At 38.9% G+C, this 16,938-nt stretch overlaps 1 protein-coding gene across 4 annotated transcripts in view; it reads left to right on the forward strand.

Annotated features, from left to right (window-relative positions):
* The window catches only part of CANX (calnexin), a 34,775-nt gene that overhangs the window by 6,054 nt on the left and 11,783 nt on the right, over positions 1–16,938 (forward strand). For 2 of the 4 annotated variants that reach the window (XM_058739476.1, XM_058739498.1), the window contains exons 2-8: positions 10,789–10,965; positions 11,221–11,294; positions 12,150–12,208; positions 12,659–12,800; positions 13,348–13,429; positions 15,019–15,211; positions 16,588–16,777. In XM_058739476.1, coding sequence (XP_058595459.1) covers positions 10,792–10,965; positions 11,221–11,294; positions 12,150–12,208; positions 12,659–12,800; positions 13,348–13,429; positions 15,019–15,211; positions 16,588–16,777 — 914 coding nt within the window. In that variant the 5' untranslated portion in view covers positions 10,789–10,791. Of the gene's footprint in view, positions 1–346; positions 480–5,683; positions 5,706–10,788; positions 10,966–11,220; positions 11,295–12,149; positions 12,209–12,658; positions 12,801–13,347; positions 13,430–15,018; positions 15,212–16,587; positions 16,778–16,938 lie in introns of those variants that run through there. The other 2 variants (XM_058739484.1, XM_058739493.1) reach the window with 2 other exon arrangements.

Consider the following 16,938-nt stretch of genomic DNA (forward strand, 5'->3'; position numbering starts at 1 on the left):
AGAAGTGATTGATGACAGGGCAGGAGAGAAAATCACAGATAAACATGGACATTTCTATATACCAATGCTAAAATTGTATAGACACCATTGCAAGGAAGAGTTAAAGAAGAAATCCTACAGTATACTTGGTGGAAAGCAGGTTTTTCTTGCTATGCAAAATTACTCAGCTTTGCTGAAAAACATTGGAGGAGTAAGCAAACATATTAGACCTATTGGTCTAGTATGAGAATTGAAGGTGTATTCACTCTGGTTGTACTAACTGTGTATCAAAGAACAAACTATTTGCATATACCTATAAAGTATTGGATTCTGATAGACTTTGTATTATCTTTTTCTGTTTTCACAGCAAGCCTTTCAGCCAGTAGTACTATTACCCACATCTATAAAATAGGGAAAGAAGACTCCTGGAAGTTCAGTCAGCTGCAAGGCCACAGAGAGGAGCAGGAGAGTCTGGAGCCCAGGTTTCTCCGACTTGACAGGTTATACCACCACATACACTATATTGCCTTGGATGTCAGGAATTAATTTTCTGATTCGTCAGCTTAAAAATAGGGAATTTCCATCTCTAGAATTCAAGATGTGTTCACTCTTAAAAGTTAAAAAGAGTGGATTGAAGTATTAAAAGTGAGTAGATTAAGTGCTTTTAAAAGACTCCTGTCCCTGAGATTTTGAGAGCCGAGCTGTCAGCCCAGAGCCCGACACGGGGCTCAAACTCACGAACAGTGAGATCATGACCTCTGAGCCAAAGTCAGACGCTTAACTGAGCCTTCCAGGCTCCCCTGGCATTGTTTTTTATGGAAAAAAAATACTAGCATGAGTCTTAAGCGGTGCTAACAAGCTGTGTGCCTGCTTTGCAAGTTAGATAAATAAAAGTCTGTAATATTACGAGTTTATTTTGATATTGACCCCAAAACCCCCCAAAATTGATTAGTAGAACTAATACTACAGTATACTCACACACTCTGAAAACACAGGCAAGTATATATAATGACATTAAGGTCACTTTAAATCTATAAAAAATTTTTATGTTTCTGGATTAAAATTTTTTTTTTAATCTTTATTATTTATTTTTGAGAGAGAGATAGAGTATGAGCAGGGGAGAGGCAGAGATAGAGAGGGAGACACAGAATCAGAAGCAGGCTCCAGGCTCCAAGCTGTCAGCACATAGCCTGATGCAGGGCTCAAACCCACGAACCGTGAGATCATGACCTGAAGTCGGCTGCTTAACCGACTGAGCCACCCAGGCGCCCCTTTTCTGGATTTGTTTTTGATTCCCTGGCTCCTTATGTTTCCAGACTTTATGGACAACCATATTATGTAGATTGAGTTCCTGAGGGTTAGAGACTACTGACTTCTTTTCATACTTGATATATAGTTAGCACTCACGGAGTTTAATGTCAGCAATAAATATTGCTTTAGGGTCTGACACAAGCAAGGTTTTCTAATGTGTATCAGATGCATTTTTTCCTTTAACCCCTTTGTAATACAGAATTCCTAGTCTAAGCCTGTGGCTGCCAGAAAACAGCCTTTTTTTTACGTTTATTTATTTTTGAGAGCTAGAGACAGAGTGTGAGTGGGGGAGAGGCAGACAGAGTTGGAGACACAGAATCCAAAGCAGACTCCTGGCCCTTAGCTGTCAGCACAGAGCCCGATGTGGGGCTTGAACTCATGACCTACAAGATCATAACCTGAGCTGAAGTCAGACGCTTAACTGACTGAGCCACCCAAGTGCCCCCAGAAAACAATCTTTGAACTTTGCCACCCAGCTTTTGTTATAAGCCCAATTGACTAATTATTTGAAGGATCTGCAGTTTGTTGATTTCTCTAGAACCTAGATGTTGTAGGTTTTACTTTTAGATCAAGCTTTGGTGTTGGTGTTGGCCCCATAGTATTGGTTTTATTGACTTGGTCTTTGCTTTCATTATCCTATGGCAGAGCCACACAAAACTCATATTTGTATGTAACCTAAAGGTATTTTTGAGACAGTTGTCCACTTCAGTAGACGCATAGATGTTAAAAGATTTTTATATTTGTGCTTTGGTTTTTTAATTGCTGGCTGTCCTGGAGGTTCATTCCTGTAGTGATTGTAGTTTGACCAAGATAGGAATTTAAGTGGACCCACTGTGAGGCTTCATGTAGCACTGAGTAACCTAGTTATGGGTTATACATTCATCCAGCATTTGCATCCTGGCTCAGAGGGGCTTTGCTGTAGAGTTTAAGGTAAGGCCTTGGAATGATAAAAATTATGAGAGAGAGGGAGAGAAGATGGTCCCTGAAAGAAAACTGGAAAATGAAGTGCTCTAAGAATATAATGGCTTAAAGTATGGGTTGGGAGGAATTTGCTGTTACGGCATGTGGGAATGTGGGAAGCCTTGCCCTCGAGCTAATGTATGTTAGCATGAATTGTGAAGTAGAAGAGAATTTTAGGAAACATGGTCAATGTTTCTTTACTAGAGAAAAATGTTTCTCGGTTTAAAGGTAAATTCTTAATTCACTTTTACTGTCGAGCCTTCCAAATACAGGGTCCACTTGCTCTGTGACTTTGGGGAAGTTGAGGAGAGGTGTGCTGTCTATTCTCTAAAAGTGTTATTGCTTTGCTCCTGAGCTGCTTGTTAGGTATTTCATATGGATAATCTTAGAAACAGAAAAACAAAGTGATAATATAAGTGTGCACTCTGCTTCGGATTCTGTCAGCATAAAGACAAATGAAGATCTAAAAAGAGAGAAAACACCCCTGAAATCCTCTTCTGAAATCCTCTTCTGAAATCCTCTTGGATGTTAAACTATGTGAAAAATCACTTCATGTCTTTAAGACGAAAGCATTTGTAGAATTACTAGGAAGGGTGCACTGCACTGGGAGGCAGGAACCTTGACTTCTGATCTGATTCTGCCAATAACTGATTTGTGGCAAGTCAATGTCTGGCCCTCAGTTTCTTCTCAAAAAGGGGAGTTAGGGGCGCCTGGGTGGCTCAGTCGGTTAAGCGTCCGACTTCGGCTCAGGTCACGATCTCACGGTCCGTGAGTTCGAGCCCCACGTCGGGCTCTGTGCTGACAGCTCAGAGCCTGGAGCTTGCTTCGGATTCTGTGTCTCCCCCTCTCTCTGACCCCCCCCCATTCATGCTCTGTCTCTCTCTGTCTCAAAAATAAATAAACATTTAAAAAAAAATTTTTTTTTTTTAAAAATGGGGGAGTTAGACTAGATTCCTGTAGTATATTTCAGCCCTAGGAGGGAGATCAACCATTTGAGGCATAATAGTAGAACATCTTTTTATATATATGTATGTGTATATATACGTGGTTGTGTATGTGTATGTATGTGTGTATACATATGTGTTTATACACGTATGTATGCACATATATATACAAACTAATTTTTAGAACAACTTTAGATTTACAGAAAAATAATGAAAATAGTACAGAGAATTCCCAGATGAAACATACCCAGTTTTTTCTACTGTTAATAGAGTATATTTACTATAATTTACAATTAACAAACCGATATTAATACATAAATATTAACTAAAGTTCATCATTAATTCAGATTTCCTTTGTTTTTACCCACTATCCTTTTTCTGTTCCAGGATACATTACATTTACTCATGTTTCCTTAGGCTTTCCTTGGCTGTGATACTTCTTCAGACTTTCCTTATTTTTGATGACCCTGAGGTTTTTGAAGACTACCGTTAGGTTTTTTTGTAGAATGTCCTTCTATTGGGATTTTGTTTGTTGTTTTCCTCATGACTAGACTGGGGGTATTTGGGAGGAAAACCATTGAGGTTAAAGTCCTTTCTTTCATCATATTGTATCCAGTGTACATGCTACCAACCTGACCTATCACTGTTGATGTTGACTTTGATCACCTGGGTGAGGCAGTGTTTGCCAGGTTTATTCAGTGGAAAGTTCCTCTCTCTTTCCCCCTTCCCATACTGTTCTCTTTAGGAGGACATCACTATGTGCAGCCCACACGTTAGGAGTGGGAAATTAGGCTCTTCTCCCCCATTTGTTTATTTACCCATATATTTGTATCAGTATAGATCCATGGGCATCTATTTTATACTTTGGGGTATTATCCAGTACCACTTATTTTTTGCTCATACTGTTCCAGCTTTGGCCATTGGGCACTCTTTCCTGTGTTCTTTTGACCTACCCTCCCATCATTATGGGTATTTTAGTTTTGTTTTCTTTTTTGAACATTTTTTTTCTGGCACTGCAAGATGTCCCAGGTTTATCTTGTGTACTTCCTGCCCCAATCCTAGAGTTGGCCATTTCTCCAAGGGGTCCCCCTTTTTTTGGAAGTGGTTTTAAAAATCAAGATCTTGGTTGGCACCTGGGTGGCTCAGTTGGTTAAATGTCTGACTCCTGATCTCAGTTCAGGTCTTGATCTCAGGGTCATGAGTTCAAGCCCTGCGTTGGGCTCCACACTGGACATGAAGCCTGCTTTAAAAAAAAAAAAAACAAGATCTAGGGGCGCCTGGGTGGCTCAGTCGGTTAAGCGTCCGACTTCGGCTCAGGTCATAATCTCGCGGTTTGTGAGTTCGAGCCCTGCGTCGGGCTCTTTGCTGACAGCTTGGAGCCTGGAGCCTGCTTTGGATTCTGTGTCTCCTCTCTCTGCCCCTCCCCCACTTGAGCTGTCTCTCTCTCTCTCTCTCTCAAAAATAAATAAATGTAAAAACAAAATTAAAAAAACCCCAAGATCTTGGTATTAGGTGTATTTATTGTACCGGGGTATAGTTTCTTCTAGGTCCTCGCAAGTGTCACAGCAAGGGAATGTGTGCATACTAATGGGTATATATGCACATATCTATAAATACTACTATGTGTAATCTTCTGTAAATTAAGTACAACATGAGTTTGTGCTGATGTCTCCGACTCTCTTCCATTACCATATAGAGTATTCTGGCTTTTTCTTATCTGTAAATTCCCACACCCAGCAATGAAAAGTGGCTCCCACCATCCACCACCCAAATACTCGTTCAATTCCAGTGTACACATATAGCAGTGTCAGAATTGTTAGCCAGTACACGCATAGGAAATAACTCACCAGCTAGAAAAATGTTTTCGTACAGTCAAGTTTACACACCCCACTTGTTTCTGAAGTTACATAGGTCGGCATTGTCTCCCTCCACCCCTTTCGATGAGGCTGTTTAATATATGCGTAGCACAGATTGTCACATCTGCGTGCTATCCTTGGATCACTCGACCTCCTAAATGATTTTTCAAAAATTTTCATACTTTTGATTCACTCTGTGCTGTGAAGGTTCATGGGTTTTGACAAACGCATAGTGTTATGTATGCATAATTATAGCATCCTACAGAGTAGTCTCACTGTGTAAATTATCCCTGATGCTGACATGTTCAACCTGACTGCCTTCCCCAAACCTCTGGTAACCACTGATCTTTTTTTACTGTATCTGTAGTTTTGCTTTTTTTAGAATGTCATCTAATTGGAATTATACAGCCTGTCACCTTTTCAGACTGGCTTCTTTCACTTAGCAGTGTGCGTTTAAAATGCATCCATGTCTTTTTATGGCTTGATAACTCATTTCCTTGAATTGCTGAATAATGTTGCATTGCAGTTTGCTTATTATTCATAGAGTTATTGAAGGATATTTTAGATTCTTCAAGTTTGGGGTGGTTATGGATAAAGCTGCTAGAAATATTGGTGTGCAGGTTTTTGGACACTTGTAAGCTTTCAGATCATTTGGGTAAGTACTTAGAAACATGATTGCCGAATATATGGTAAGACTATGTTTAGTTTTGTAAGAAATTGCCACACTGTCTTCCAGAGTGGGTATACGATTTTGCATTTTCACCAGCAATGAGTGAGAGCTCCTGTTGCTTCACATCCTTGCCATTTTTTTTTTTTTTTAATCTCAGCCATTCTCATAGGTGCATGGTGGTATCTTGTTTTAATTTGCAGTTACTGGCAAATTATATTGAGCATCTTTTCGTATGTTTGTTTTCCATCTGAATATTTCACTTGGTGAAGTATCTGTTCAGATTTCTTGCCCATTTTTTGACTGGCTGGTTTATTTTCTTATTGGTGAGTTTGAGTTCTTTAAGTCTCAGAGTTGAAGTTCTCGGAGAGAGCAAGAGCTTGAGTGCGAGTCGAGGAGATGCAGAGAGAGAGAGAGGGAGACAGAATCCCAAGCAGGCTCTGTGCTGTCAGCAAGAGCCCCATGTGGGGCTGGAACCCATGAACCATGAGATCACCACCTGAGCTGAAATCAGGAGTCGGACACTTAACCAACTGAGCTACCCAGGTGCTCCTTGACATTTTTAATTTTAGTAAAACCCAGCTTACCAATTTGTCTGTCATGTATTTTGCTTTTGATATTGTATGTAAAACCTCATTGTCCAGCCCCAGATCACCTAAATTTTCTCCTGTTTTCTTCTAGAAAGCATAGTAGTGCCAACATCCTATGTAAATACCCAGGCAGTCAGTGCTACCTTTGGATTCCATTTGATATAAAGAGTGTGGGCAGAGGGACTGAAATAAGATGGGGGAATTTTTTGTCTTGGTAATGTTGGATTTTCATTAACAAAACAGAGAATTAAGATCACCTTCATATACATTGCTGAATTGTTTGTGAGTATGGACAAGTCTCTGACAGAACTTGGAACATTTAAGGAGGCTTAATAGTGATTGTGGGAACTAGAATGGACTTACTGGCCGTAGCATTTTCTCGGGAGTACTGGCAGATTACTGGTGTTAAGGCAGTATATGTAAAGCTGGCAGTGGGTGAGGCTCATGAGGGCACATAAGAGCTGTGAGCATTGTGGTTTGGCCATACCGATTCCTCATAGGCTTCGTGACCTTCTGGATAATGTGAAAGTGACCGATGAGTTCCCGCACACTTCTCTTACCTAAAAAACCAGGTTCTGCAACTCAGAGTGTAGAGGAGATGGCAGTGGGGGAGAAGTGCATTTTCTGAAGTTTGCTAGAGATTTTCTTTGTTGTTCCTGATGGGACAGGTAGCCTTCTGCTACCTGAAAACTGTTTTCCTTTCAGTGGGACCATTCTGCCTCCGTGACGCAGATGCCTTCTCTCCCCACGCTCCTTGGTCCACATCTGGGACTAGCTGTTCTGCAGTCGCTCCGTCCTCACTAACCCTACCTGAACCCCCCTGTTCTGGATCACTCCCTACTAGCTCTTCCTGCCTTAGTCTTCCTGTCTTCTGTTCATTATACTCTGTCAGTTTCAAGTGTGTAGTGACACTTTGTCCAGTGTAATAGAAATACAGGATTTGAATTCTTTGAGTCTCACTTATTAGTTGTGGTAATAAGTAGGCTATTTTAATTTCATTAAGTTTTCATTCATAATGTGTGAAATAAAAGAGTAATACCTTACGGGAGGTTTTACATGAACAATATATATGAAAATGTTTTATATCCTGGAAAACGAAGCACAGATGGATTATTCATAAACCCTAAGCAGTGGTTCTCAAAGTGTGATTCCTGAACCAGCAGCCTCAGCATCGTCTGGAACTAGTTAGGTAAAATTCAGGTGTGGACTGAATCAGAAACTCGGGATGAACCCCAGCAATCTGTTTCACCCCTGGGTGATGCTGATGTCTGTTTAAGTTTGAGAAACACTACTTTACATTATACTTAAAAACCTGAGGACAGCTGTTGTAGTCTGCTTGGGCTGCCACACAGAATACTAAGGGCAGGGCTTAAACAGGAGGGAATTATTTTCTCTCTGTTCTGGAGGCTGGAAGTCTCAAGATCAAGGTGGTTGTTGGGATTGGTTTCTGGTGAGGACTTTTCTCATTGGCTTGCAGAGAGCTGCCATCACTGTGTCCTCACGTGGACTTTCCTATGTGCATGAACGCTTCTTGTGTCTCTTCCTCTTATGTGAATACCAATTCCACTGGACCAGGGCCCCTACCCTATGACCTCTTAAGTAACCTTAATTTTTGAAGGTCTTGTTTCTAAATACAGTCACATTGGACGTTGTTAGGGCTTCAACAGATTTGAGGGGGGGTGGGCAGTGGCCAGGGAACACGGTTCAGTCCATAGCAACAATATATCAACAAATTAAAAATTGTTGAGGAATAAAAATCAGTCCTACCTTTTTGCACTTGATTTTAGCCAAAAGGCCAAGAAGCGATTCAGTCCTACCTTTTTTAAAGGTGAGTAGTTAGCCTACCAGACTGTCTCCCTAATTAGCTTTTTTCCTTGGAAAAGAGTGTTCCAGCACCAGTACTTACTTAGTCCTAAGTAATCCATTGGTTTTGTACTTCTTTAAGAGAGCATGCTAGAGTGTGAGGGGAGGGGAAGGGGCAGAGAGAGAGGAAGAGAGAATCTCAAGCAGGCTCCAAGCTGTCAGTGTGGGGGCTTGATCTCATGAAACCGTGAGATCATGACCTGAGCCAAAATCAAGAGTTGGAAGCTTAGGCAACTGCGCCACCAAGCACCCCTGTTTTGTACTTTTAATTACTACTAGTCTTAACCACATTTTGTTTACTTTTAAAAAGCTGTAGCCAGGGGCGCCTGGGTGGCTCAGTCGGTTGAGCGACCAACTTCGGCTCAGGTCATGATCTTGCGGTCTGTGAGTTCGAGCCCTGCATCAGGCTCTGTGCTGACAGCTCGGAGCCTGGAGCCTGCTTCAGATTCTGTGTCTCCCTCTCTCTTTCTGCCCCTCCCCCACTCATGCTCTGTCTCTGTCAAAAATAAATAAACATTAAAAAAAATTAAAGAAAAAAGCTATAGCCATAAAGCTGTTGCTTTAGCTGTGTTTAGGGCTAATTTGGTTTTATAGCTTTTTGCTGGGGATCTAATCCCCCTTTATAGCATTGTTTGTATGAGAGAGAATTTAGGAGTTGTATAAAATTGATTTAGATAAAAGGGTTGAATCAGCCTGTTTACTTTCACAGAATCCCCTTATAGTTGTAAATCAAAGCAGTACTGCTAAACCATTGTATATTTTGATTGCATAAAATAAAGGTCTTTCCAGTGACTAAATGAGCGATTACTGGCATTTTTTAAGTATATAAGAGACTGTAGCAGAATGTTGATACTGAGTTTTTTCTAAAAACTAATCCAGTCCTAGGAAAGGTTATGGATGGTTTTATTAATACTTGTATTTTCTGCATTGTCTAGATGCTAAACATTTAAGAATCCAGTCTACTTTACCTTCTTTCATTTTGGGAACACAGTCCTAAGATGCGTAAATAAAAGAAATACCAGGAAATGATGCATGAAAATTTAGTTCTATGTGTTGAGTTACACTAAAGGATTACAGAGTTTGTAAGGAATTGGCATTAAATTCAACATGAGAGTACATTGATTTATGTTTTTTCTAGGAACTTAACTGGTCAAAATGGCAGCCAGGGTTGTGTATTGGGGCCATTTGAAGTTTGTGAAGGAGCTCCTTCAGTTTTTTTTTTTTTCTTCTTTCTTCCTTTCTTTTCTTTCTTTTCTTTTTTTGGACTTTGCCTGAGAAATAAAAGTCTTTATTGTAAACAAGAGACCAAAAATATTAAGCTCAGGTTTTTTCCTTGAGTTTTTTATTGTGGTTTAAAAACACATAAGATTTACTCTCTTTTAAAAAATTAATTTCTGTTGAAGATTTATAATCTTAACCATTATTAAGTGTACAGTTCTGTGGCATAAAGTATATTCACATTCTTGTGCAATTATCACCTCCTTCCATCTCTAGAACTCTTTTCATCTGGCACAATTAAAACCCTGTACTATATATTCTTAAATCATGCTGTGCATCCACGTGGCTCAGCTTTTATATCTTCAGATCTGTGGTCCTTAGAAAGAGGACCCACTACCAGCCATGACAGCCTGATATAATACATTTAAGTGTTTAAAAAATAAGAGATAAAAGTAGCTGGTCCTTGGCTTAGTATTTTTGTTGGTGAGCCTTAAAACACTAGTTAAAAGCCCTATCTAAACTTGATGATCTTGGAACAATATCTCTATTAACTTTTTAATGTGAGGCTGATTAGCTCTTCTGTTACCATGTCATTGTAAATTGTAAATTAATACGTGAAAGAGATTTTTGTCCATTGTCAAACTCTTTATAAATGCAAAAAGCTAGTTTGAAATTGCATTTGGACACCCTAGGTCGGTGGCCAACATGATATTATATATGGGAACAATCGTTTTGAGTTTCATTTTGAAATTTTCTTGAAATTGAATCTTTTAACTGATTTTTAGGAAAATCCCTTGATCTCTCTGGCTCACTTTCTTTACCTATAACATGGGTAAGTTGTTCTGGCTCTGATTTGAAAGTTTTAATTAAAAAAAAATTTTTTTTTAGTGTTTATTCATTTTTGAGAGAACAAAGCGTGAGAGGGGGAGGGGCAGAGAGAGAGGGAGACAGAATCCAGAGCAGGCTCCAGGCCTGGAGCTGTCAGCACAGAGCCCAATGTGGGCTCGAACTCAAGGTGAGATCGTGACTTGAGCGGAAGTTGGAGATTCAACCGACTGAGCCACCCAGGTGCCCCTTGAATGCCTTAATTTTAAATAAGAGAGGGGTTAGCGGTCTTCACAAAATTTTTAGTTTTTTATTTTTTAATGTTTATTCATTTTTTGAGAGACCGAGCACGAGCGGGGGAGGGGCTGAGAGGGAGACACAGAATCCAAAGCAGGCTCCAGGCTCTGAGCTGTCAGCCCAGAGCCCAGTGCAGGACTCCATCCTATGAACTGCGCGAGATTGTGACCTGAGCTGAAGTTGGACACATAACAGACTGAGCCATCCATGTGCCCCTCTTTACAAAGATTTTAAAAGGAAGTAATACATTTAACTTACTTTACTTTTTTTATATGTAGATCATGGAAGGGAAGTGGTTGCTTTGTATGTTACTGGTCCTTGGAACGACAATTGTTCATGCTCACGAAGGCCATGATGATGATATGATTGATATTGAGGACGACCTCGATGATGTTATTGAAGAGGTAGAAGACTCAAAATCAAAACCAGATACCAGTGCTCCTCCATCTCCAAAGGTTTGAAGTGGTCTTTGAATCTATTTGTTTTACCTCTTGAGATAATCAAAGGATGAAGGTAAATTTGGACCTTTTTCCAAAGGGAAGTTAAGTTAAAAATAGTAGCCTTTTGTATATCTTGCCAATGATAAATTTTTTATACATTGAATTGAGGGCCTGCTATAAAAATTTGGGATAATTAAAAGCAAATCCTACTAAGAAGGGAATAGTGCTGCAAATTTCAATTCTTGAGTCTCATTTTTATATTAAACATAGGTCACCTACAAAGCTCCGGTTCCAACAGGGGAAGTGTATTTTGCTGATTCCTTTGACAGAGGAACTCTGTCAGGGTAAGTGTCTCTTAGGGGACAACATCTTGGAGGCAAACCTCACATAAGTAATATGTGATAATGGATTCCTTTTTGCATAGCATTTTATGTAGTGAAATGTCTATTTTATGTCCCCAGTGTTTGTGCTGTTTTAGGAAAATTTAGAAGATGCCCAGTTAGAAAATTTTTTTAGAGCATGTGGGTCTAATTTCCATTTCTCTTTTTCCCTCGACCCTATGTATTGTTCTTTGAATTGAAAATTTTTTTTCTCTTAAGTCTTAAAAAAAGTGGAATTGTTTCCTGGGTTTGGTACTTTTTTTTTTTTTTTTTTTTTAATATATACAGGTTTGTGAGTTGAATTCAATGTATTACTATTTGTGTGGCAGATTTAAAAGTTGAAGAGGGGCACCTGGGTGGCTCAGTCAGTTAAGTGTCTGACTCTTGATTTTGGCTTAGGCCATGATTTCATGGTTCTTAAGATTGAGCCCCAAGTTGAGTAGCTCAGAGCCTGCTTGGGATTCTTTTTTTTTTTTTTTTTTTTTTATTTATTTGTAAGTAAGTAATCTCTATACCCAACGTGGGGCTCAGACAGTTGCATGCTTTCTCCAACTGAGCCAGCTAGGATCCCCCCCTGCTTGGGATTCTGTCTCCCTCTCTCTCTGTCCTTCTAAGTTTGCACATGGAGCATGTGTTCGTTCTCTCTCTCTCTCTCTAAACAAATAAATAAACTTAAAAAATAAAAGTCAAAGAAAGTAGAGTGGTTAAATAGGCTACGAAGACCTGGGTAGATCTTGCTTTTGTTAGTATTTCCAGATTCTTTTCACAGGCCATCTGTCCTTTAAATCTTAATTTGGGGGTTCATCTTCTTAATTATAGGTGGATTTTATCCAAAGCCAAGAAAGAGGACACTGATGATGAAATTGCCAAATATGATGGTGAGTTCCATTTGATGTAGATGTAAGAGCAAATTGAGGCTTCACGTGTTGTTTCCATAGTATCTCTTAAGGCTAGTTTGAAAGGAATATGTGTACATTTTAAGATTTTCTCTTTGGGAGTTTTGCTGTGTGTTCATAGGATTAGACCTGTTGACTGTTTGATACCATAAAATGGAGAGGTAGTTTATCACCTGTGGTACTGTCAGTTGGAAGTGGAAGGTCTTTCTAGGCGTTGATGAAGTGAATATGCTACAGGTTTTTAAAAACCATATCCTAATACCTGTTAAATGTGTGTATGTTTAATAGATCAGCTCTCATAGGTAAATGGAATATGGTAAAAATTTGCCAGTATGATAGACTTAAACAACTTGGAGTTTTGTCTGTTACTATTTAAGAGATCTTCAAAGGTATAATTAAGGAATACCTGGAGTTTTTTCTGATGTCTTGCAGGAAAGTGGGAGGTAGATGAAATGAAGGAAACAAAGCTTCCAGGTGATAAAGGACTTGTATTGATGTCTCGGGCCAAGCATCATGCCATCTCCGCGAAACTGAACAAGCCCTTCCTGTTTGATACCAAGCCTCTCATTGTTCAGTGAGTGAAACATTTGCTTGATAGAAACTTCCTAGATCTCAGAACATTATTACTGTATTTTAAAGAATTATGAGAATAATTGTATGTTCTAGTAGCTGGTTTGGGGTGTATTAAACATCCTATAATCCAGTATTTTTTTCCTGCTGAATAAATTCTTTGAAACAGATTATTTTACCCCTAATATCAAATGAACTTCTGGGTTTTGTAAAAAGTGTTCAGTGGGAATCTGCATTAAGGTTTTGTTTTATTTTACTTATTTTTGGTGGGGGATATTGAGTAGTCATTCAAAAACAAAAGAAGATGAGGCGCTCAGTTGGTAGAGGGTGTGACTCTTAATCTCGGGGTGGTGAGTTCAAGCCCCATGCTGGGCATAGAGCTTACTTAAAAAAAAAATCTTCAAAAGCAATAGAAGATGGAATTTTTCTTAAGGATAAACGTATGACCTGTGATAAAATATGTGACCAAGACTGGGGGAAAGGGGAAGTACATTAAGAAATGTGATCTTTCAAAATGGCTTATGGTTTTCTGCTTTTCTCTTTGAAATTAGGTATGAGGTTAATTTCCAAAATGGAATAGAATGTGGTGGTGCCTATGTGAAACTGCTTTCCAAAACCCCAGAACTCAACCTGGTAGGTACTTCCTGTTTCCTTATGGGACCACCCACCGTTATCTTTTTTTTTTTTTTTTTTTTTTAATGTTTATCTTTGAGGGAGAGACAAAGCATGAGTGGGGAAAGGGCAGAGAGAGAGGGAGACACAGACTCTGAAGCAGGCTTCAGGCTCTGAGCTGTCAGCACAAAGCCTGACATGGGGCTCGAACTCACAAACTGGTAGATCATGACCTGAGCTGAAGTTGGACACTCAACCAACTGAGCCACCCAGACACCCACACAGTTATCTTTTAAGGATTTTAGAGAAAAGGAAAGTTTTGTTTACACTTGTGTAAATAAAGACCTCCTCTCCTGCTTTTGAAATATTTAGAGGATTGGGAATAATGACTTTGACACTTCTTTGCTTTTTATTTGAAATGTGAATTTCAAAGTCATTCTATCTTATCCTGATTTCTGTTCTAGGTAATTTTTAGTTTTGGCAAACTTATTTCTTTGTTTTATGAAAGAAGCCGTAACTAGCTATACGTATATGCATTACTTTTTAAAAATAATTTATTTATTTTTTAAATTTACATCCAAGTTAGTTAGCGTATAGTGCAACAGTGATTTCAGGAGTAGATTCCTTAATGCCTTTTACCCATTTAGCCCCCCCACCCCAAACCCTCCAGCAACCCTCTGTTTGTTCTCTATATTCAAGAGTCTCTTATGTTTTGTTGCCCTCCCTGTTTTTATATTATTTTTGTTTCCCTTCCCTTATGTTCATCTGTTTTGTCTCTTAAAGTCCTCATATGAGTGAAGTCATATGATTTTTGTCTTCCTCTGACTGACTAATTTCACTTAGCATGATACTGTCCAGTTCCATCTATGTAGTTGCAAATGGCAAGATTTCATTCTTTTTGATTGCCGAGTAATACTCCATTGTATATATATACCACATCTTCTTTATCCATTCATCTGTCAGTGGACATTTGGGCTCTTCCAAACTTTAGCTGTTGTCGATAGTACTGCTATAAACATTGGGGTGCATGTGCCCCTTCGAAACAGCACACCTATATCCTTTGGATAAATACCTAGTTGTGCAATTGCTGGGTCGTAGAGTAGTTGTATTTTTAATTTTTTGTGGAACCTCCATACTGTTTTCCAGAGTGACTGCACCAGTTTGACTTTTTTTTTTTTAACTTTTAAAAAAATGCTTATTTTTAAGATAGAGACACACAGAGTGCGAGCAGGGGAGGGGCAGAGAGAGAGAGGAAGACACAGAATCTGAAGCACAGGCTCCAGGCTCCAAGCGGTCAGCACAGAGCCTGATGTGGGGCTCGAACTCACGAACTGTGAGATTATGACCTGAGCCGAAGTTGGACGCTTAACCAACTGAGCCACCCAGGTGCCCCTACTGTTTTGTTTTGTTTTTTTTTTAAAGCAGTTTCATATATTCTCATGTAAAGTTTCTTTTTCTTTGGTAGCTATATAAGCCTCATAAATGAATGTTTTTTCTTTAAGGTGACAAAAACTTACTGGGATTTTATTAGAGGAAATATCACACTTTGAAAGTTTGCTTTTGAACACTTTGACTAAGTCACTTAAAATAATTCATTTTTGTTTCTGAAGGATCAGTTCCACGACAAGACCCCTTATACGATTATGTTTGGTCCAGATAAATGTGGAGAAGACTATAAATTGCACTTCATCTTCCGCCACAAAAACCCCAAAACGGGTGTATATGAAGAAAAGCACGCTAAGAGGCCAGATGCAGATCTAAAGACCTATTTTACTGATAAGAAAACACATCTTTATACATTAAGTAAGAATATGCATTAATTTGGGGGTGTGATAGCATTTATCATCTTTTTAATTTAAAGGTTGTACACCTGGAGGAGACCCAAGCCTGCAAGTAAGAGTTTCTGTTGACTTAGTATCGTAGTGGTGTAAAGAACTTAATCTCTCATCACTAAAAAAAAAGGTTTCTCCTCCCGTAGGTTGAATTGAGAAGTGTGGTTTGAGACATTTTCAGAGTGATCTTTCGTGTTCCATAAAGAGCTTTGCTGATTCCCCTCGTTTTATCATTATTTTCTTGTTGATAACATGTTAAATGATAGGACACAGTAGAAATATATGTACTTTTTTTTTCAAATTATCTGTCAGTTGAACTTTGGATGCTACAACACCTAGACAGTTGAATTTAATCGTTTGGACTGCATCTTTTGTTTTAATGAAGTTTTTCCTGATGGTTTGAGCGTATATAGACATGCCTCTTTTCTTAAAGAATATAGTAACTTTTTTATTTGTAACAAAAGTAATACATCCTCAGTGTGGAATTCAAAAGCTGGAAATAAGCAAAACAAAAGATGTTTAAAATTATTTGAAATATCAATATTGTAACATATGTTTGGCTGTATGTGTATAAACGTGTCATTTTTTTATTAAAAATTGAAGGTGCTATATTTCACTTGCTCTCTTAACTTCACAAAAGCAGCAACAGCTCTCCGTGAGTACATACTACTGCTGACATTGCTGGTCTTGGTCATTACTGAGGACAGTGGAGTGGTTGCTGCTTGATTTCCATAGTATTCTGGATGTGCTGCCTGGGAGACATTTAGGTGGAGGATCTGGGCTTTAGAGGAAGTCTCATTTGAGATACCTTTATGGATTTAAAATTCTACTGGGCTCCAAAAGTACAACCATAAGTGGACATGTGGTTCAATGCATAAAATAAAAAACTTGTGTACTTTGAAATTTTAGTAACATGGATGGCGGTAGTACCAATCAAAAAATGAGGAAGAGGGCTTTTTCCACTTGGGGGGATGGTTATAATAAATAAACTTATTTGCCTGTTGACTGGTGTGTAACCATTTGTATCGGATCATCATTGCATCAGTTTATATACCTTTGGTGTTTTGCTGTTTTTAATGTCCATAATTGAAGTCTTTTGGTGTTTTAAATTTTATGTATCATTATGTTTTAATTTTAAAATCCTGAGGAACTAGTGTTTATGAATTATAGTTAAGGAAGAGTGGGTTAATTTGCTTAAAGTTTCAAGACCATGTTCTGACTCTAATGCCCTGAGGTCATTACTCTGTGCTTCTGTTTTCTGTTAGAAATATGATCTTCTGTTGTGTAAAGAGAGCTTGGGGAATGAGTGGTTAATTAACTTTTTAAAATTGCATTTAATTTTTTCAGTCCTGAATCCAGATAATAGTTTTGAAATACTAGTGGACCAATCTGTTGTGAATAGTGGAAATTTGCTAAACGACATGACTCCTTCTGTAAATCCTTCACGTGAAATTGAGGACCCAGATGACCAGAAGCCTGAGGACTGGGATGAAAGACCAAAAATACCAGATCCTGATGCTGTCAAACCGGATGACTGGTGAGTCTTGGAGTGCAGCATTTCATACATTCCACGTGGCCTAAACAACCGAATGTTGGCTAAGATCTCATAATTTCAATAATCTGTGATGCTGTCTAAATGGTAGGAGAAACGTAGACCACTGTAGCTGCAATGGGGCCATAGTGATCGTCTGGATTGCC

Source organism: Neofelis nebulosa, chromosome 1, assembly GCF_028018385.1.
Source record: "Neofelis nebulosa isolate mNeoNeb1 chromosome 1, mNeoNeb1.pri, whole genome shotgun sequence".
NCBI classification, from domain to species: domain Eukaryota; kingdom Metazoa; phylum Chordata; class Mammalia; order Carnivora; family Felidae; genus Neofelis; species Neofelis nebulosa.